At 43.0% G+C, this 22,214-nt stretch overlaps 2 protein-coding genes across 5 annotated transcripts in view; one reads left to right on the forward strand and one right to left on the reverse strand.

Moving 5' to 3' along the window:
* LOC148319771 (phosphatidylinositol-binding clathrin assembly protein-like) overlaps positions 1 to 11,705 on the forward strand; it is a 26,626-nt gene extending 14,921 nt beyond the window's left edge. For both annotated transcript variants that reach the window (XM_088278836.1, XM_088278837.1), the window contains 11 exons: positions 2,133 to 2,218; positions 2,464 to 2,566; positions 2,660 to 2,793; positions 3,379 to 3,473; positions 3,543 to 3,656; positions 3,725 to 3,755; positions 3,837 to 3,978; positions 6,223 to 6,246; positions 6,335 to 6,391; positions 6,471 to 6,590; positions 7,850 to 11,705. In XM_088278836.1, coding sequence (XP_088134962.1) covers positions 2,133 to 2,218; positions 2,464 to 2,566; positions 2,660 to 2,793; positions 3,379 to 3,473; positions 3,543 to 3,656; positions 3,725 to 3,755; positions 3,837 to 3,978; positions 6,223 to 6,246; positions 6,335 to 6,391; positions 6,471 to 6,590; positions 7,850 to 7,864 — 921 coding nt within the window. In that variant the 3' untranslated portion in view covers positions 7,865 to 11,705. The remainder of the gene's footprint in view (positions 1 to 2,132; positions 2,219 to 2,463; positions 2,567 to 2,659; positions 2,794 to 3,378; positions 3,474 to 3,542; positions 3,657 to 3,724; positions 3,756 to 3,836; positions 3,979 to 6,222; positions 6,247 to 6,334; positions 6,392 to 6,470; positions 6,591 to 7,849) is intronic.
* Positions 10,605 to 21,965, reverse strand: rbm14a (RNA binding motif protein 14a). 3 transcript variants are annotated; one of them, XR_015839548.1, is made up of 9 exons: positions 21,920 to 21,965; positions 20,118 to 20,297; positions 19,375 to 19,559; positions 18,652 to 18,825; positions 18,433 to 18,542; positions 16,098 to 16,376; positions 15,743 to 16,002; positions 13,246 to 15,438; positions 10,605 to 11,887 (listed from the first exon to the last, which is right to left on the reverse strand). XR_015839548.1 is itself a non-coding variant. In XM_088278839.1 (9 exons), exons 2-9 carry the CDS (start codon positions 20,276 to 20,278, stop codon positions 13,384 to 13,386), a joined length of 1,551 nt encoding a protein of 516 aa, XP_088134965.1. In that variant the 5' UTR covers positions 20,279 to 20,297; positions 21,920 to 21,965; the 3' UTR covers positions 12,644 to 13,383. The 3 variants fall into 3 exon arrangements, 2 of the variants coding, with proteins under 2 accessions (XP_088134965.1, XP_088134964.1); XM_088278839.1 differs by lacking the exon at positions 10,605 to 11,887 and having other exon boundaries at positions 12,644 to 13,387; positions 15,061 to 15,438; XM_088278838.1 differs by lacking the exon at positions 10,605 to 11,887 and having other exon boundaries at positions 12,644 to 15,438.
* Between the last annotated feature and the right edge of the window lie 249 nt (positions 21,966 to 22,214).

The raw sequence follows: 22,214 nt of genomic DNA on the forward strand, positions 1-22,214 counted from the left end.
TGAAGGTGACTTTTTTTTCCCATTCTGCCAGATACACCATTTGGACAAAAGTATTTACAACACCTGGTCATACAGGTGGTAAAGAATAAAATAGACCAAATATACATGCCATTCTATTGTGTTTTGCGCTCTGTGAAAATGTCGCTGTGGTGGTTAGTCAAATTTGTGTTTTCCAATATGTCCATTGCATGCACCACATGCACAGATTCACACTTGAATTAACAAGTGTCATTTGTTGGCTTGATAATGAAGTGCCGCCACCATGAGCGAAAATGCAAAATAAGTACTAGTAGTAGTAGCTCTGTATCTGGTCGCCACGGAAACAAAAGGCATATGGTGAGCAGTGGCTCGGTTACATTAGACAGGACCTCAAAAGGGTATAGCATGAGTTAATATTGTTGAATGTTAAAAAGAATAAAACAATCTTGCCATGCTATTCTGCAATTATTAATTGAAGTGACTCAGTAAATGTTATTTGTTTTCTCAAAATAAACTAAACGGATTTTGGAGAAGGGCTCGTCATACTTAAAAATCATAAAATGATGATTACATTAGCCCCAGGCAACACAGTGGCATGCTGGTAAGCCTGTCTCCCACAGAGTTCTGAAGTTTTGGTTTAAATTCTTCCTTTGAAGGATTTGAATGTTCTCCCCATGCATGTGTGGTTATTGATATTGAGATTTTTATGAAATATCACACAGCATGTACACACATATCGCAAGACAATTTGACAAGAATAGCTTGGACAACAGCGACTCTTAAAAGCATGAAATGGTTGGGCAACTCTGAAATTATGTGATAAGCACAAAAGTATCTGGAATTTCTGGAAAGATTGGAGACTTAAGACTAAACTCACTGTAAGGAGGTCCAACCACGTCACCCAGCCGGACAAAAAAGACGTGCGGTAATCATATACTAAAAAATAATGTCATAACTTTAAACCGCTATTATAAATTCACTGAGTAATTGATTGGCTTTAAAATGTGTATTCCAGTGAGCGTGTCAATACTTTTGGCCATGTGGTGTATTTCTCCATCAGAAGGGTTAATGATATTTCAGGATTACAGACGACATGTTTTATCGTTAAACAACACACAACCAAATAACACAACTCAGTCCATTAGAGAAACAGGTCACTTTGCATTAGCTGTGGGGAGAGCAGCGAATGGTTTAAAGACGTAGGTTTCTGCAAATATGCCTTGGACAGGCGCACATAATATCCTCATCAGCACTGCATATCACAGCCAAAGCCTATTTGGATTTCTTTATGTTTTCGACAAACTGGGATGTGATCAAGTTTTGAAGCACACTGCCGTGTTTGTAGTGCTTATGAAGACCTTATACGGGCCTATTCAACAACACGCCTCTACTGAGCACTAGATACTGTATGTGTCTGTTTTTACTTTGAAACTTCCATAGCGTATTCTCTGGAGACGGACCTCCAGAATTCACATTACTGTCTTTTTCCCCTTCCCCTTTAAAATAAGTATACAAGACATTTTTTTCTTTGCCTGTTTTGTGTGTGCGTGTGCGTGGATGTGTGTGTGTGTACTGTGTTCTCTTCAGTGATGAAATGAAAAAAAAAAAAGGCTGGAGAAAAGTATCACAGGTATCACATGTAGACCAAAAAAAGCACATGTGCATACCTGTTTTTTTCACCAGATGTTTTCATTTCCGAGTTAACTTCCTTGGTTTCCGGTGCTCTCAAATTGTTGCACTTTCCCAATGAAAGAGCAAACTTTATGTTGAGTTGATTTGATTTGACGAGGGAAGCCAAGGGGTAACTCTTGATGTTCTGGACTGTGATTTGTGTGGTTCTTGTGTTGATTATAAAGGAACTTGGTGCTGGCAGTTTGCATGGATCAGAGGTGTGGTAGTTGTGGATCTGCATGACGGAGCTGATCTGTGCATGCCGGACAACCAAACCTAATGAAACCAACAACAACGAAAAATAACAACAAAAATCAGCTGTCTTAGAGTAGATACGTTTTCAGTTTGAGGGTGATCTGCTGCTTTTTGTGTGTGTGTGATAAGTAGAATAATGATAAACAGGAGTAAAAATGTCACTTTTTGAAACAGCTTTGCTGAGAATTCTAATATGTCTGCTTACATTCACCCTCCCTCCTCCTCAGGCGCCCAACTCGCTCCTGGAGGCTCTGGAGCAACATTTAGCCTCTCTGGAGGGCCGGAAGCTCAAAGACCTCTCCATTGCCAGCAGGTACAGTCACAGTAAGAATGTCAAGGGTGAAGGGCAGGACTTGTGGTTAGAAGTCTTCTGGATTCATATCCTATGCTTAGTTTGCATGTTTGTCATGCCTCACGTATTACAAAAACCCCAAATCCTTTCAGACCAGTTCAGTTGTGGATATACAGGATCTTTGTCGTAGGACAAATTGAACTTGTAAGTCAATGTGCCACTGTAATGTGTTTTATATTTGATGCAATGTGTCACCATACTGTAAGATCCAGCACACTGTCCAGCACGGTGTCATCCCTCTCCAGCACCGGGATCTCCCTCAGTCGAATGGACGACAAGACAGAGGACAACAGACTGCAGCAACACAAGGTGAGACATGTTAAACATTTACAGTATAAGTCTCTCTCTCGCTCAATTAGCGCGCATACGATCGTCACCTTGATCGCCATCTCATACATGCAGGACGACGGTCATAAGATGATCGATATGCAGACGCCCAACGTGTCGCCCAGCACCCAATCGGTGGGAAGTGCCAACAGTAGTGGCGGAGCCACGGACCTGTTCTCCAGCTCACCCCTTGTAGCCGTCAACAACCAGTGAGTCCCGAACAGAAGAATATGGCTCATGTGTGTTATACTGCACAATGCACTCCAGGACATCGGTCAACCGCTGACTTGTTGGGGATTAGAATTCATGCCTGGGACGTCTCACCAGGTAGGCACATAGGAGGCATCTGAACGAGAGTTGCTCATCTTGATGCGGAGGGGCTTTGCGGAGCATATTTAATTTGGTCGGTCTCTTGTACCCGAGATCTTGTTCTTTCGGTCAACCCTGTTACAATATGTGAAGGTGGGAACGTAGATTGGTAAATCGAGAACCTTTCGGCGTTGCTCCTTCTTCATCATGACAGACCGATATGGTGTCTGCATCACTACAAATGCCTGTCCATCTCATGCCATTCTTTCCTCACCTGTGAGCAAGTCCCCAAGAAACCTGAACTCCAGAGTGTTCTAACTATTACGACGACAACCTGATTTTCAATGCAAATTATAATTACAGAAATACTAGGCCATGGATATAAAATAATCAAATAAACAGTAAGTGACCTAAGGCAATAACGCCAAGTCCAAAAAGTTCTTTGAAATCATGTGTCCTGTACTTTGTCCTATTCCTTCCTGCAGTGTGCCAAATCTGTCCAGTGAGCTGTACACGCTGCAGCCCCACTTCACCCCCCTTCAGACCACACACACTGTGCCCAACAACAACGCCTGGGGAGGTACAGTACACATGTACAGCGCAAAAACAACAAATGAATCGTCTTCTGACAATCATGGTGACTCCTTAGGTGACTTGCTTAAACCAGTCACACCAACTCAGATTCACAACCCTGGAGCGCCGCTGCATTCTGGAAAGATGCTCCACAGCGATTTGGACTCTTCATTAGCCAACCTCGTCGGGAGTGAGTCTTAGTTAATGACTTTGCATGGCGTTTGCTTACTTGGAGCTAACTTGCTTTACTCCTCTTAGACTTGCAGTTTGGGGGGACGCAAGCTAAAAGGTGAGGTGGCGTTAAAAACTGTGCCAACTGGCTGTTTTCAATTATTCGCATGATTCTTCAGTGAATGTTTGTGTGCATCAGGCCCGAGCTGCAGTGGAGTCAGCTGGTAGAGAAGAAGCCGACCGGTGGGAGCGGCTGGCAGACAAAAACTGTGTGCACCAGCACAAACTGGACTCATTCGCCTCATCCCATGGCCCCAGCTCCCATGCCCGTCCCTCAGATGGTAACACACAAAAGCCACGTTAAGGCACTTCATGTGATATTTAAACCAATGTTCGAGTCACTTTTATAGATATGTGAATTTTGTTTTACTTATCTTCTCATACAAACCCACTGGTCCTTCCTAACTGCTATTGTTCCATTTTAAATCAGAATCAAGGACACACGAGGATGTATGATTGGAAGTACTTAACAGGTTTATATTTTCCATCATGGGGGCACACCCTGGGCAGGGTTCTCGAGGGTGCATGGGAGTTTGCCCAACCAGTCTACATGTGCTTTGTAAACTTGGAAAAGGCGTTCGACCGTGTCCCTCTGGGAGTTCTGTAGGGTGTACTTCGGGAGTACAGGGTTCCAAGCCCACAAATACGGGCTGTTCGGTCCCTCTACCACTGATGTCAGAGTTTGTTTTGCATTGCCGGCAGTAAGTCGGATTTGTTTCCATTGAGGGTTGGACTCCGCCAAGACTGCCCGTTGTCACTGATTCTGTTGGGAACATTTATGGAGAGAATTTCTAGGCGCAGCCGAGGCAATGAGGGGTCCGGTTTGGTGGCCTCAGTATTGCATCTCTGCTTTTTGCAGATGATGTGGTACTGTTGGCTTCTTCAAGCCGTGATCGCCAACTCTCACTCGAGCGTTTCACAGCCGAGTGTCAATCGGTTGGGATGAAGATAAACACCTCCAAATATGAGACCATAAATGAGATCAGTTGGAAAAGGGTGGAGTGCCCTCTCCAGATCGGGAAAGACATGAGGGTAGGATGGAGCGTGAGATCGACAGGTGGATTGGTGCAGCATCTGCTGTGATGCAGACCTTGTATCGGACTGTCATGGTGAAGAAGGAGCTGAGCCAAACGCCAAAGCTCTCGATTTACCGGTCGATTTACTAACCTCATTCGCTGGGCAGAGGGAAGTCTGGGCTTCCCTGCTGAAGCTGCTGCGTCCGCGACCCAACCCTGGATAAGCGGCAGATAATGGTTGGATGGATGGATGGATGGGAGTGGGGGTCACTCTTAACACACCCGACATCAGAGGACGATCAGTCGGGATAATCAGAAAAAGACAGAGCCACAGAGTTTGGTTTAGCTCTTTTAATTATAAGTATTGACGAGGACTTAGTACTGCAGAGTAGGGCTGAAGGATTTATTGTTTTAGAACCGAAATCACAATAACAGACAACGTGATTTTGAGATCATCAAAGCTGCAGTTTGTGCCCAAGCTCATGAAGCAGGACACACTAACCAGCGCCGTACTGATTTTTAAAAAATCCGTAGTCCCGGAAGTAATTTATTTCGCTGTTGCTTGAATGCTCGGTGCCAAGCTATCCTGCGGCGCAGCAGTACGGACTGTATTTGTAGTACTATATGCAAGTCCGTGCAGGACAGCAACAACGAGCTGCGTGATGCAGATCATCCCATCCTTGGTGACAAATAAACTACCTCACTAACAACTAGCGTTTTAACCGAGGAGGCGAACGAGGATTTGCAAAGCGTGCTAATCACTAAAGTGAAATACAGAGTTGGGCAAGAGCCAAATAAGTGCTCAGGTGTACAGTTGACTTTTAACAGAAGTCTGACTATAACCATGTTAGGGCGGCGACCCGACAGCTATGAACAGAAATGTTGTATTTTAATCAATACGTATCTAGGCATGAAATAAGACGACGACTACATTAGCAATTCAGCAGACACTCTCAGATTTGAACACGTAAACAGCTGACGTCATCATGAGGAAGAGGTTCGATGTTAAATATGTAGAATCTCATCAATAATATTTGCCCTATTTTGCGCCACAGCATACTGAGTTGTGAGATCGACACAATAATAGCTCTCCAAATTTACATTTGAATCAATTTAGCTTTGCTAAGGGACAATTATATTATTGACATCATTGGAGATTTATGTACAAAGAACATGCACATTAGTACGAAATGTAAAACATTTTGGGGTTTAAAAAAATACATTTTTATAATCACAATTACACATGAATACAAAATTATACTTGACGGCAAGTAGTTTTTAAAAAAAGAACTGCTCCCTCACAAAACCTCTTTAGCGTCCCTGCATCATTACAGTAATGGCTTTTATTGTTTTTAATGGTATAATGACATTTTCTATCATGTTTGTAAATGTCACTGTACATTGTGAAGAAAATAGCTAATTAAATCGAAATTGCAATATCTGCCGTAGAAATTGCAAAACAAAAGAGTCTGAATAAAACTGTATTTTGTCTTTGTTTTCTTTCTAAAGAATGGGGTGATCTACACCGGCTATGTAAGTATCCAGCGCACGTTACCATTGCATGTTATGCTTCTGCTTTTATATTAAGCGATTAAGGGGAGGTCATTGTCTTTGCTTACAGGCTCCAGCTCCAGTAGCTTTTCCTATGACGACCCCCCAAGTGCCTGTCTATGGAATGGTAAAGGATTGAATCAACTATTATCAGACATTATCTCCAGTTAAGCATTTTTTTCTCACCCTGCCAACTGTCTAAGCAGCTCCCACCTCATATGAGCCATCAGATGGGGAGTGTTCCCATGATGCCCCCGCAGCCTGTTATGTACAACCAGCCGGTCCTGAGACCCACCAATCCTTTCGGACCCATCCCGGGGACGCAGGTACTCCAGAGTTTCACATCGAGTAGTGCTCAGCAAATGTACCTCACAATTGTAATAATTCTCGGCTCAGGACTCTCCCCATGCTTGTGCGGGTCTTTAGTCGCTTATTTTTTTTTCATGGTCACAAGAGGTTCTGAATCCCACTAAATACAGCAAAAAAGTGGCAAAACTGTAAACTATACTATACTCGCGTAAAACTTAGTGACAGAGCCAACCCTGCAGTGGAGGTGCAGGCTAGCTTGTGTCGAATTCAAATGAGTCTGGAATGACTTCATCCCAGTATCCGATATCCTCGTTCAAATCTTAATGTACGTACATCCAATGTCCAAAAATAATTCCCCAATCATTTCAATCAGTAAAATTAATACTAAATACATTCTGTATAAAGTGTGTCAACTTCTAATTCAAATGAAATAAAACAACAGCATAAATACTAAACATCATCAACTGAAAACTAATTTAGAAAAGGAATGCCAAAATGAAATCATGTAGTTATTAAACAAAACTACCGGCAACTCAGGACGTCATTATAGGTGCTAGCTTCCCCATAATACCCCTCCAGGTCCCATTCAACCCAATAAGAAATCAAAAGGCTACTATTAGCATGCTTAAACAAACAAACAAACAATTCAGCTCACCAGTTCCTTCGTTCACCTCGTGAGTATGTTGGGATACCAAGTGACATTATTGTTCAGTAGTTGAAGCACCTATCAGTTGAAGGCATATTAGAATACTATGAATCGAACAAGAATACTTTTGAAAGAATTTGAAAGAAGTCACGTACCGGCAACAGCTCAATGTAGTCATCTAGCTTCTAAGCGCTCAACGGTGCGTGACTTGCGCCGTGATTTAAAAGACAATAACGTCAGACTTTCTAGTTCATGGATAATGACGCTAGAAATTCAGGGGGACCAAAAGAGTCCATGCAAAGGAAAAAAAAATGGATGCTAACATTTGCATTCTGGGGCGAGTAGAGGAAATATGGCAAAAAGAAAACCCCCAATCTAGATAGTTGCAACATTTTATCATCTCTACCTCCTACAAAATTCCATGCTAATCAGTCCGTTTTGCTCATCCTGCTGACAGAACAACAGCACTATAAGAATAACATTAATAAATAAGCCCATGGCTGTTTTATTCAACCATTTAAAAAATATTCCTGTTATTTAATTTATAATGTACGAATAAATTCCTGAACATTTGAGGAGGTATTGATGAACGGGCTCACCCTCAATCTATCTCTTTTCCTATATCTGCAGATGCACTTCATGTAGAGACAATGCTGTAATCATGGCAGCAGAGCTGAGAGCGCCACAGAGGAAGCGTGAAGACAACAGAAGGATGGCGGAGGAAGAGAAGAGGGGACAAAGAGGGAGGAGAAAGAACCAACGCTCGGCCCTCCTCGCTTCCCAAACCATGTGCCAACCGGTCCCCCACCCCCACTCAAAAACTCTCAGTGGCGCCTGAAACTCAGCACAGATATTCCATTCACACCTCATACCGTTTGATTCGCCGAAAACGACCTGTGATGAGGCTGCGACCACTGAAGCTGCTTCATCGCCATCTCCTGACCTGATTTCCCCCCCCACCCTCAGTTAGACCTCCAATTCAACCCTCCCTGTCCTGGAGTTAAAGAAACTGGATCGTTTGCTGGCACTTTACTCCATGTGAACTCTGCCAAGGGTGTGCGTGTGTATGCTTGTGCGTCCAGTGCAGGAGATTTTTATCGTCTTGTACCAGTTAGTTAAACCATCAACCTGATGTCGGATATCGTCAGATTTTTGTAAGCGTTTTTACATGTCGGTGTTCCGCATCATTAATGTTTTGTAGCCGAATTTGTTCTCGTTTGCCAACTACACATTAGACTAACTTGTGTGGGAGAGGGGGGGGGCATGCTTGTGTGTGTGTGTGTGTGTGTTTCTCTTTTGGTACCTGATGTCAGGACCATGTTTGCCAACTGCACTGGAACTGACAAAAACGCACTGAGCCACAACCAGGAATTGCAAAATATGGATGTAATCGAAGCTCTTTTACTACTTGCTTCAGTTTTTTCCCCTCGGCAACAGTGCAATATCATGCAAAAACATGTCGTAACAGTCATGTCGGCATCAGAATTATGTACAGTAACATTGTTTTTATGTAGACAAAATGCACTGAGTGCCAGTTTAACCGTCTCCCATCCCAAAAGGTCAATGCCTCCCCACAAGGTTATGTAATGATGTCCTTTCTGATACTGAGGAAGAAAAAGGCTTCCGTTTATGCATAAGATGTCTAAAGGTCAGTGAGACACGTCTAACGTTTGTCGATCAGGGCCCTCTCTGGTACGAAGTGTCAGAAAAGTTCCAGGACTGTCACAAGATATATTTCAAATTCAAATGGAAACTTTTCCTCTTCAAGGCAATGCCGCTGGAGTTTAACACATTTTCCCATCTTTCTTTATACCATGACTCCTGGATGGATTTTCCTGGGATCCTACATAACTCAGTCATCACACCTATCTGAATGTCCATCACCCATGTCTTCAAAAAGGGTCCCCTTCATTTTGGGAAAGAAGAAAATGAAAAATAACAAATTGTCAGGTGGCGTGAGCAGGGAGGTTAGCCCAGCTTTGTGTTTCTCTTTTCAGCCACAAACTGTCTCATGTTCAGTATCCAATCTCTGGCTATTTCTCACGCACTTAATTTTTGGGGCGTGGCTGTTTTAGGAGAAAGAGTCAATCTTTGGGGGATGTCAGGACAATGTGACAGGCACAAGGGCAGGTGACGTCTCAAACCTTCTCTGTTCAGAGATTGCTTTTGCAGTTTCACATCAATGGCTTCTTTTACACCACTTTCAAACCAGAGATCCTCCCAATCCATAATTTGGATGTTGTTGTCCTTGAAAGAATGTCACTTCTTGAAAGGACTCTGGAGAGTAAGAAGCTGCTCGCCAATGATGCCATGTGCCACGGTGGCTTAGTCACTCTAATACAGAGACCAGTGCACAATAAACATTTCTGAGTTCGCGGCTCAGGATGAGAGATTGGAGTGAACCGGCCTTCGTCTGAAGGTGTTAGTTTGTTTGAAATATATTGGTTGTTTATTTATATTGGTATTTTAAAACATATCTCTTGTGACACCAGGCCTGGGAACTTTTCTAACCTACCCCTTTTTGTTTCTTTTGATATGTGATGTCAGGACCATGTTTGCCAACTGTCCTGAAACTACTGTCAAAAAAGCCCCGAGTCACACCCAGGAATTGCAAAATTTCGTTGTAACCTAAACTCTTTTACTATTTTTTGTTTTCTGCTCTGCGGCTGTGCAATATCATGCAAAAAACATGTCTTTCTTGTCATACACCTCATGTCCGCATCAGGATTATGTACAATAACGCTCTTTTTATATAGATGAATGCGCAGAGAGCCAGTTAAGACAGTCTCCAATCCGAAAATGTCGAAGGTCCCTGAAGGGTATGTAATGATGTCCCTTCTGATACAGAGGAAGAAACAAAAAGTGTTTTAACACAGCAGAAAAACTAGACAAGTGTAATTAGCGAAAGTGTCAAAGACAGGCTAGTTAGTGTAGTATTAGCATTTCTGCGCATGACGTCTAAAGGTCAGTGAGAAATGTCGAACGTCTGTTGATCAGGGCCCTCACTGATAGATGAGTTCGGACAGCCCGAGATGAGACTTTAATGAGATGGCAAATGTGAACAAGGTCATGAGCGATCATCTTTATAGCACAAAACCTTTTGACTGCACAAAAAAATGAACTAAAACTCATTGCTGGGATGTACAGTACAGTCCAAAGGGGGCAATAATCGATCAGCGTTTGTTTGTCTATACATGCACTTGGAATGCGCCTTGATCGGAGGCATCAAGGTCTAAAACGTGTTTAACACAAAAGTTTGAAGGTGGCTGAAGGAACTTTGCAACAAAAACAAACAAAAAAATCCTTTAAGTAATTTTGAGCGCAATTATCTTCCTTGTAGAGGAAGACAGAAAAAAGAGGCAGCAGCCTGACATTTAGACAAAACTTTATTTTCTTTCTATTTCATTCCTGCGTTCCAGGGCTTATCTATGTCAGTCGAGCACCGACTGATTGTTAGTGTCCTCTGTATATAGGCGATGCTGTTCATGTGTGTCTTTTAGACTTGTTCGGATGACGTACTGTATGTGAGACCAATGTATTGCCGTGTCCGTGTTTGAATGGTGGTGTTTTTCAAGGTGTCATAGTCCAGGGGCTGGTGGGATTTAGGGGTCGATGTTACATCACGTATGTTTGTGTCCGGAGTAAAAAGGGAAAAGAGGGGGGCGTCTATGTTCAACTATCACAACTGGTCTATACACCAAGAGTGTCTTCATCGAGGAAGAGGGCAGGACAGGGTCTGTGCTCTTCGAAACAGGAACATTTTTTGCACCAAAGTCATCATCAAAAGCGCAGCTTCTTCTAAGTCAACGGATGATCAGTACTCTAAACATTTGTGTGATTTTTTTTTTTTTTAGGTTTGAAAGTTTTTGGATTGTTTTGCATGATTCAGTGTCGTCTTTTTATTGGCTCGTGTGCCCGGTAAAAGCATGACCATGGTGTGAACTTTCACTTGTGTGTGTTTGAACAAGATTTTTTTTTTTTTAAGGGGGGGGGCTCTCTCCATTAATTGACATTCATAAATCAACAGTTTTACAACACAAGTTGGCCTGTAACGGTTTGAAGGCCGCCTTGCATGTCGAAACGCAAACCTGTGCAAGAAAACCCACAAAGAACTTCTAAACCAGTTACCAGCTATGTAAAACTCCATGAATGTCAATTTCTCACACTAACCCAATACCCCCCCCCCTCACCCGACCCCATCCCCATTGTAGCTAGCCGGACATTGCAATCTTAATTAAAGCCTTGCTATTTTCCAATGTTTGTGTTTTTGAACGCTCGCTCCTTTTTCATACCAATGCCAGCAGCAGCACGTGGAGGTTTTGCGGATGAAAGTCAAAGTACTGTAATACGTGTTTTGAGTCTGGTCCACATTGTGCGGTGTATCTAACGTGTTTTGCCCAGTCTCGTCCTGTCTGTTTGCCCATCAGCTGATATTAAAATGTTCCTTGGCCCTGATCACGTCAAACCAGGGCAAGATGTACGAGAAGCCTCAACTGTTACTTTCAGTTTCAAGCATAGGTCATACAAGTGAACAGATCTTTTGCACACAGTTCAAATACAGCAGGTCACGCAAGTGTACAGATCTCAATGGGCCTCTATAAACTTTATTTTTGTAACACACATATTACCTTGTCAGGTTATGCTCTTGTTTCTTTGCTCTGCCATTTCCTGAAAGAGAGACAAGAGCTACATGTTCATTAGTTGGAGCACACAGCAAGTATTTGGACTTTTACAAACTATCACTCCCTCAGAAATGGAGGGGCCAAATGCAAAGATAGCAAGTATTCGACTCCACATAACACCCAGAAACCAAGACACGATGTCAATTTGCCCACGAGTTTTTCCACAGCGTGCTAAATGTAACTACACACACCATAAAATGTTTCAGTAACTGACACACACATAAAAGACAAAATGGTAGCATTTCAAAAATGGGCCATTATTACCACAACAATCTCATAAGTCAAATGACAATTGTAGCTAGTTTGAGCTCCAGAGAGGAGTTGTCAGGTTGAATAGTCATTTATCAGTTGGTAATCATTTGTTTTTGCAGAATGGAAGTCTACCATGACAAAACAAGCATGAAAGTAAGAAACGTCATTACATGCTGTACATGCAGTTTCATGCTGCTTTTGTCTATTTAAGAACATTGATGTCCTAGAATTATTACCTCAGTATATATAACCATCTGTGTAGACTGCTTTGACTGTCGACAATGACATTTTCATCTGCTTGTAAGGGCATGAAACTCCCTTTTAATTTTCATAAAAAGTAATGACATGGTGGGTTTGACACAAGAGCCGATGTATTTGGAAGGTAATGGAATAAAACGTCATCTAATGCTATAATTGTGAAGTTTTTTTTCTTTTGGGAGGGCTCCTAACAAGTCACGCACTAAAGAAAGAAGCATTCACACAGTAAAGATAGATGATTGGAATTGTTTTTTATTGATATTTAATCATTTCAAAAGAACATCGGACAAAAAGTCATTTAAAACAAAATGAAAATTTATCATACAGGTTGAGTGTGGCATTGGTAATTGTCATGGTAGGAGATTGAGAGGGGAACTTGGATTTGAGACAAGCTTTGAACCAGAAACCGATCTTGCGCCAGCTTCGTGTCAGCCTCTGAATTGGAGGGCCTACTGGTATTATCTTCAAAGCAAGGCACTTGACCCTAAAGTGGCCACAGTGTCGCCAGGAGCGAGGGGGGGGAGAAAAAAAAGAAAAAACATTCTAACGACGTAACCTACCCCTTAGCTCTGGATGTGCCTGCTTCAACGCCATCTTCACAGATGTATGATCTTCAGAGGCAGGATTGCATGAGAATGATTTTGGCGGAAGTGGACAGGGGGTAAATTAAATAAAAATATAAAACAAAACGTCCAAAAGGGTGAAAACCTGAAGTCAGGAGTTTCCTGAAAACAGCTTTGGACGTTGGCATGTGTGCGTCAGAATATCTGCAAACTGTGTGACGCGTGTTTTTTCGGGGCGGCCGGGGCAGGAGTGTGTGGTCTGAGTGTTTACCTTAGTGGGGGGGGCCACCCCCCATCGTCCACAGCAGTTTTCGGGGGAGCCTAACGCTGCTGTTTTCCCCCATCCCGCGCTACAGCGGCGCGTGGCGTACGTCCAGGGCAAGGGCTCAGAGTTTGGCTCCCTCCCACTCTAGCTGCAATAATCAGCAAGAGGAAGAAGGTGGCTGGAGCAGCAGCAACAACATGGCATGCAACTAACAAGTTTATATGGAGACGCTGGAATATTGTGGCATGTGTGCGCGTTAATGAAATTATAGCTCAAGTAGTGAACAATGGCTGAAGTTGAATATGTGGATTGTCATTACTTTTGGGAAAGGTATTGAAGCCAAATATGAAAACACACCCAAGTGTTAGTGTGCTTTTCCAGGGGGCAAAAGGGACCAAAAAGCCATCGATTTTTGCATGGTCCTGCTCCGAATTGAAGAGAAACCATTCAAAGGGTCCTCAGCCTTCTTCACCGCTGCTCTACAAGTAAAAACTCCTTGGAAACAAAACCATTCCAATTCCAAAGTTTGGGGAAACCCTGCACTAACTTAATCAAACACAATTTTCCAGCTACAATCTTTGACTTGCTGCTATACAGACTTCTTTAATTCAACATCCCCTTTCAATCTTTAATTAATATTCCTGAACAGTCGTTACCGTAAAACTGAATGTTTGCAGACCAAGTGTTCGATTTATAAAAGGAAGGCTAGAAGTATTTACATAAGTCTCAAACAAACAGAAAAAAGCCAGATCTGGAAAAAGTAGCTGAGACACAACACTCTGATGAGTGATTTTTAGATTGTTAGGACACAATAGGCCAAACTGAGCTTACTGATTTCAGAATTGTCTATACATACAAAAATGAAAAAAATTGATGTATCTACAGCCTGAAAAAATATCCAAAACATGGTTAAATATTGACTCGAGAAGTAACAAAGAATTTTGACCCCTGATGGTGCGACTATGCAGCATAAAAATGAGAATGGAAAGAAAGCTTTGCGTGAGTAGACTGAGCTTCAGAGAGATTAAGGTAGGTAGCCAACGTTTGCAACCTGACTCAGCCACAACAACTCAACACTTTGGTCAACCTCACAAGGCTGGAGTTACTCCTGACAACAACTTTAACTATAATGGCCTTTTCCTCCTGGAACTTTGCCAAATCATAGCAACATAGGGTGATTAAAACCACAAGGTTATTAGTATGCTGCTGTAATGATTCCAATTACACATTCTCCACAGAAGGGCAATATGAGGACGCACTTTGTCAGGTTGGGCATAAACGAAAACAACACAGGGGTGAGTATGTCTTTTCAAGATGTATACATTTAGCCAACATACTCACAAACTGTTTCCTGAGAAGCAAGGACAGAATCCCTGCCTCACATTTCCGCCTGCAAGTTTCCATCACTGCCAAGACCCCTGATTCAATGCCAGGTAAAAAAAAAATTTTTTATCCTCAAACCAACTGTGCCTCTTCAACAACTCCACAATTGTAATTTTTTTCCCATCTTTGGATAGCATTCATTGTCATGTGGGGTGAATTCCAGCCAGATGGAGACGCGAATAGCCAAAATGCTTCATTGAAATTACATCCTTGCTGCCCGCTTTACTTCTCTCTTAAACTTTCCCTTAGCCAAGTACTCATGTGTACACACACACACACACGCCCACTCACACGCACACACATCTTCAGTATGGAGGGTGTGTACGTGTGCGTTGGGGGTTGGGGGAGCTGGACTATCGATAAGGGGGTTCTGGCGTGTTGTAAGGGTAATAATTGCGCTGGGGCGTGGGTTGCCCATGTGCGGGTGTCTGCTCATACGGTGTGGATGCGGAGTAGCTTCCCGCCGCCGCGTAAGCTCCGGATGTATCGTACGCTCCCGCCGCCCCGTAGCCTCCCGATGCATCGTAGGCGGCCGAGGCGTTGTAGTTGTCGGAGTAGCTCTTCGACGCTGCGTTGTAGCTGGCGGGGGAGTCATAGGTGCCTGGTGGTCCGTAGTCTTGGGTGGCTGTGTAAGCCGGTGGTGCCGTGTACGTCCCAGGGGGCGGCGGGACTGAGCTGGAGGAATATGTGGTGGCTGGTGGTGGAGGGGGCGGAGGAGGATTGGTGTAGGCGTACTGGAGGTATTGGTACTGCTGCTGGTATTGTTGTTGGTACTGTTGGTACTGATGCATCTGCTGGTAATATTCTGTGTAGGACCTGCAGTTATAATTCAACAAGGATGCATCAGAAAGAAGCAAGAAAAGTTTCAATTGGCATTCTTTTTTTAACACTTTGGTTCAAATCAAACAATGTTGATAAAAGTCATAAAAGTCAAGATATTTCCTATAAAGGGTATTCCACGGCACCAGGGCTGTGGTATAAAATTTAGGCAACTGACACCATAACGTAACGCGTAAACGCGCTTGTGCATAAAAAGTGGACAGATGTTCAGTCTACGGTTACAGGCCCGATGTGATAATTTTTTGGGAGTCAATACGCAAATCTGTGCCTGGTTGTTTACCTAGCAACAGGATCTGTCCCTTCAGCAGCTGCAGCGGCGGGGTCTTCGGCTACCCCGGGCGGCGTCGGCAGAAGAGCTCGTCGTTTGGTACGATTCTGAGTGAAGGAACCGGGAGACGGGTCCGGAAGTAATGGCGTCCGGTTTCCTCTGATTGGGCTGCGGTCCCTCTCCGTATCTGAAGTTCCTGTGGTTGTCGTCGTGGTTGCTGTTGTATTTGATGCTGCTGTTGTTTTTCTCCCTGCCTGCTGCTCGGCCAGAACCTGACCCAAAGAAAAAAAGTCAAACACTAAAAAAAATTAAAAAAAATAAAAACAACAAAAGGTTTGTACGGTTCTGAAGTTTCTAAATCTAAGACCTTCTGTCCCTCCTGGAAGAACTTGGCTCTTGCGGCCTCAAAAAGTGTTGTCGGATCTGGCGTGCTCTGAGCCTCGTACTCCTCAGCAGCTGTGGGTGCAACTGTGTGATTGGCTATGTCCTGGTACACTTGGTCGGCAACGGATCCGTACACCTGGCTGGCGAGAGCGCCATATATGACGCCGTCAGCGCCTTTCGAACTTGTAATGCCTTTCAGGGCGGCATAGGTGGGATCAAAAGATGTGGTGTTGTAGAATGAGTTATGAACGCTTTGTTGAACCTGCAAAGGGAGATAGGGGAAAAAAATGTAACTGCAGACTCACTGCTGCTTTCCGGAATTTCAGGTCTCGTGTTTTCTTAACTGTAAATTACCAATAACATGGCTCACAAGAGGGTGAAAAGAAGCCCTGCTACTGTTATTAAGAAGCATTGGAACATGAATGCGGTTGTTAGCTTAACTGTCCGCTTCTGCATTGCCGGAGTTGCACTACAAGGAAGTGTGAGAGCTACAAGGCACACACTTGCCCGCACCATTTAAAGACAAAACACACCATTGTACTACAGTGTTTTTGTGTCAATTACGCTGCATAAAACCAGACCATATTTTACATGCTCTTTTAAAATGCAGTAAAGTGAAACCCCGCTACTTCGCGGTTCACCTTTCGCGGGTTCAGTGCTTCGCGTGTCTAAAAAATATTCGGGGGCATTGTAGTTTCTCCGAGCGGCACAAGGGGGCGCTGAAGCGGTTAGACGGCCGGCGTGCGCCGAAGAGGAGAGTGGACGAAGAAGAGAGTGGACGAAGAAGAGCAGGTTCCCCCGGGCACGATTGGTGGCGACGTTTCGCGCGGTTCGGACCGTATCAGAGCTCCGGCCGGCGTGCGTGGCAGTTAAACCGTAGATGAGCACCTTCCCCGGGCACGGGCGGTGCCAAACGGCCCCTAAGTTTAACCGAATGGGAGCTGCCGAGGAGGAGGGCATGCTCGCGTCACAGTAAGCCGAAGAGGAGCACCTTCCCCGGGCACGGGCGGAGCGCGAGGCTGTCAGTTATGAATGAATAAATAAATAAATAAATGAAGAATGCCACCTTTAATTTCACTGTCATGATCCGTGCCTGTCATGCCGCGAGTGTTTTTGTTTTTTCAGCTGTGTGGGCGTTCCTCCAGCGATAGTCTCGCGCCATGCCGTCAGCTGCTGCGAGACGCGCTGATTACACTGACTATATTGTGATTATAATAAATATTGTAACGTTGTATAATAAATCAGGCCAATTTGTCCATCAGCGAACGCTTTTATTATTAAGCCAAAAACGGCTGCTGTTGGCCGCAACCACGCCGATCAGAGAGAGAGAGCAACACAACGACAACAACATAACGTTCACTCCCCTGCTGCCTTCACAGCCTCCACAGAAAAGAGGAAAACACAGAAGCCTTGAACCATTTACAAAGTCGCTACACTATCTTTGTATCTTTGTCTGCTGGAGGATCATAACATTCACAGGGCACACCGGACGGCGTACCAGCAGGTAAAAGTCGAAGTAATTAAATAAATACAAAAAGAAGTAATTGAATAAATACAAAAATAATGGCTGGGGAATAAAAACACAAGTTTTAATAATAATTTGTTTTTTTTTTGTTATAACATGAATTTCACTCTCTCTCTCTCTCTACCCATATATATATATATATATATATATTTTTTTTTTTTTTTAAGCATTTTTGAAGGTGTGCCGCTACTTCTCACCTATATATATTTATATATATGGGTGTGAAGTATATATATACGGTGTTTTTTTTTTTTTAAGGTGCGACGCTACTTCGCGGATTTTCAGTTTTTGCGGGTGGTCTCTGTCCCCATTAACCGCGATAACCGGGGGTTCACTGTATATCAAATTTAAATATTTGGCACAATAATCAATACAATACAAAGAAAATTTGGCTGTGTGAATGTTGCATTAAAAATTTAGATTTTGCACCAGGCTAGCCCACACAAACAGATTGGTGTCAATTTTAGCAAAATGCAATTATATTTGCAATAATCACAAGCTAGCTATATTGAAGCTATTGAACGGCTTTTGTAAAGTTTTGTTAGTGGTTCCTTTATGTACTGTACTACTCAATTGATGAAGTCAAATTGCACTTCAGGCATAACTTTAACCATTTCCCTACTCTGCAAGAATGAGTGGACACTCTAGTTGTGTTTTCTGCACGGCTCTACCTTCTTTTAGGGGCCAAAAAGCACATTAGGCTCAGCAATAATTAACATTTCAAATGATATTGACTATATGAAATGTTAGCATGGTTTATTAATATACCATTCCATTCGTAATATTCACATACTTGTATTGGAAGTCCGGCGGCAGCTGCTGCAGCTGCCGCGAGCACAGCAGCGTGACTCTGGTGATGCTCCATGGAGCCGGCTGGCCGCGGAAGCAGACCCTCTCTACCACCTGCAAGGAAGAAAAGAGCATGATGGTGTCTGGTGCTTTTATTTGCAGCATTGTTTCAAAACCTTACATGCATACATAGATAAATAAATACAAATAAAAAGTTACACACCGACTGAATTCCCGGAAGTCATAAGCTGGTTGACCAACGGTTGAGCTTTGGAGAGCTCTACAGCCAGCTGACGGCCTTTGAAAATGGTCCCGTTAAGTGCGTCGATGGCTGCCATGGCCTCCTCTTTCCTTTCCATATGCACAAATGCATAGCCCACATTTGAACATAATCGGGCTGTAGGAGACAAAGAACGCTGTTAGTGATCAGAAGAAAACAGATCAAACGTGATGATCTTCACTGCAGGCCAAGTACCCAATTCCAATTAATAGCCTGCACCCGCTTTTTAAGAAACTATTTCCTTCAATCGTAATTGTGTTACTTGAACCTGTGTTACAGGCAGCGTATACAGGCTAATATTTTTCTATACATAAAAAAGCACACTAATGAATACCCGACATACAGTAATCCCTCGTTTTCCACAGGACTGGAACCACCCAGCAAAAAGTGAAAAACAGCTAAGGAGACACTCACATTTTAAATGATTATTTTCATTTAACTACATTGAAGTTTTACAAAGCTGACAAGATCAGATAATTAATCTCTTCAAAGCAACATGTCTTTTTGCAATACAGCTGTAATTTTTCTTTCTTTTTTTTTTTTTTATTTTGGAAAAAAAAACGTGAAGCACTGAATCCACAAAAAGTCAAGCACTACGTGGCGAGGGTTTACTGTATTTACGAAACTGATTAGAATTCTTTGCATTTGGATAATTGTGGATGTCACCTTTGACTTTGTCACAATCTAACACTCTCCCAAATGTAGAGAAGAGGCTGTGCAAGTCATCGGCAGAGCATGTCGCACTCAGGTTCCCCACAAACACTTTAGTGGAGTTAGGGGGACGTGCGCGTGACTCCTCCACCACGAGGGGTCTGCCTCGGTACTCCTTCCCATCAAGATGCCGGATGGCCCTGTGGGGAAAAAAAGAGGGAAACATGCTATTAATCCCTTATCTCACAGGTGTCAAACTCCAGTCCTTGAGGTCAATGTCCTTAGTCATCAATCTACTTCCATTGTGCAGTTCCCCCTCGCTGTTAAGTAACGGTTCTTCGTCCGTGTTTGGGCAGATAGGGTGGAGAAGATCTAAAGCCACTTCAAGCATTGGCCGAGGCACTATCATGTCAAAGCCAAAAGGTAAATAGAACTTTACTTTTAGTTCAGATTAGCTTTAGCTAATGACGATATGGTCATGCATCTCAGTATAAGCGCATCAGGATGGCCGAGTGGTCTAAGGCGCCGCGTTCAGGACCCAGTCTCCCCAGGAGGCCTGGGTTCGAATCTCGAATTTCCCCATTGTGGGACTAATAAAGGGCAAATTATTATTATTATTATTATCAACTGCTACCTCCACTTCCGAACATACAAAAAAAAACGATTGCGGTCTTTAAGTAGCATAGTGGCCGTGGTGAAGCACATTTGCCTGACGAGTGAGGCTTAGGGTTTGAGTCTATGCTTCAAGGTGATAGTACCTGTCAGCGGCTCCCTCTCCCTTCAGGGTAACAAAAGCATACTGTCTGAGCAAGGAGCAGGTGTTGATCTCCCCGTAAGGTGCAAAGAGCTTGTTGATCTCGTCTTGGGTTGCATCAAGCGGAAGGTTGCCCACAAACAACTTGACGTTGTCGCTGCTCATCTCTGTAACAACCAGACATCTGTAAGCAGAACATGGGGTACATGTCATCAATGTAGAAATGGTGGATTAATAAATTGGATGAGGGGTGCCCATTTTGTCGACCATCCATCCTCACTATAACATTTGTCATGTGACGAACACGCAAGACAACCAATCCAACACATTTTCTGACAGACAAGTCAGCCTGTATGTTCACAGTGCCAGCAGCTGGAAAATTTAAGAAAGCTAATAAAATGCCCTATTAGCTTAATTTATTTCTACTAAATTTATGAAAACGTGTTTCGGGTGCTGAAACAAGAGGCCCAAAACCTACCACATCAATATGGAACGGAAGGAGAACAACAATATCATATATGAAGCAAGTTTGCCTTATCTGCAAGTCTAGAATTGCTTTTCATCATAAGGAAAAATGGGGAAATGGGTTGGATTCTGACTAATTAGCGTGGGGGTGCGCAAGACGGTCTGTGTAGTCTCTACAATGTAGAGCATAGTGTAGCGTGCTGCTTTTATGAAACAAACTAAAAGTTTCTGTGTTCTTAAAAAAAAAAAAAAAAAAAAAAAAAAAAACATTACACCTCCTACAATGTGACTATTGCGCATGCGCCCATCGCAATCGCGATGTTAAAACCGCATATCGTGCAGGCCTAGTAGACATTAGTATAACAAGACAAAATTATAAGATGTATTGTTCATCATAGGTTCGTGGAGCTAGACAAGGCAAATCAACATATACTGTACATAGTATGAATGAATGTACCGTATTTATTACAATTGTGGCTGTTGTGAAATGCGCTATACAAATCAAGTTGTATTGTATTCAAGTAACTTTCTGCGGTGAGCTTCTGAGGACTGAAACCATTAACACTCAATGACATATTAGAAACAAAATGATTTAGGGCAATTTAAGTGAATTAATATTTAGTTGTTTTATTTTTCAAGATTTAATGTCAATGAACAATGTCAGCGTTCAAGATACGCATAAATTACAGTAATTTACGACCATATTAAATATACTTCATAGAAGGACCGCCACAGTTAAACGTAGCTCTGTTTATTTTTTTAGGGTAGTACTTGGTATACAAAAGTTTGAGAACCACTTCAATCGGCTACAGTTAATGACTGCCGGTTCCATTCGGCTAAAACAACGATGACGTTTATTACTGCTACGTAGGATTATTTCAAAACAAAAATACCCAAAGTTGAATCAGAGGGAGTTGACTTGGGCTAACAGGTACATTAGCTAAGCAAATAACCCCGCTAGCTTCACGTCATCGAGACAAATGTGGGCCAAATATGCAAGTGAGTGGGTGCGCACACTGAAAACCCTTACTTGCGTCAAACGGGGGGCATAGTAATAAAAGCAGTAAGGAGAAGGAAGTAAGGCCGGCGACGCGACGGCTGGTAGCGACATCTTGTCGGAGTTGGCTAACGTTAGCTAAACTAGCTTAGGTCTCCTAGCTGGATCACAACGTCAGGGGACTACATGAGGCTCTTTTGTGTGTTTTGTCCTAAATTGAACCACAAAAGTAAAATACACAATTCGGATTTGCGTGAACAAATTCCACAATAACGCAAATTTCTCACGAACAACGCGGGAATAGCAACGATTTTAGCTTAGCATTTAGCTGACAGAGTGCTTACCCAACGCGGTCCCGCAGCTGTATTTCAAATTGCACATCCGGCTTGGTTTTCTTTCGGGCGACAGGGGGCGCACTTTCGCCATAAAACAGGACCGTTCTTACGTATTTCTCAACACAAAAAAAGAAGGCTAAAATTAATACAAATGAAATAAATTACAGTAACATGTTGTAAGTTGACTTGTTAGTTTATTGTTTTGTCATGCGTCCTCAAGACAAACCAATTAAAAAAATAGCGTGTCTGACTCGGAAACGGAATGCAGTTACGTCACAATTAACGTGCGACAACATGTATTTAA

This window comes from Idiotropiscis lumnitzeri, chromosome 17 (genome assembly GCF_059441095.1).
Source record: "Idiotropiscis lumnitzeri isolate Australia: NSW breed Sydney's pygmy pipehorse chromosome 17, RoL_Ilum_1.0, whole genome shotgun sequence".
NCBI classification, from domain to species: domain Eukaryota; kingdom Metazoa; phylum Chordata; class Actinopteri; order Syngnathiformes; family Syngnathidae; genus Idiotropiscis; species Idiotropiscis lumnitzeri.

What these genes read in the sequence shown, in the direction of transcription:
- rbm14a (XM_088278838.1), bottom strand. Translation starts at nt 20,278, where the DNA reads ATGAGCAGCGACAACGTCAAGTTGTTTGTGGGCAACCTTCCGCTTGAT. An exon ending in AGATTGTGACAAAGTCAAAG is followed by an intron (nt 18,826 to 19,374) that starts GTGACATCCACA and finishes TGTCTCCTACAG; the next exon opens with CCCGATTATGTTCAAATGTG. An exon ending in TCTTCCAGGAGGGACAGAAG is followed by an intron (nt 16,003 to 16,097) that starts GTCTTAGATTTA and finishes TCTTTGGGTCAG; the next exon opens with GTTCTGGCCGAGCAGCAGGC.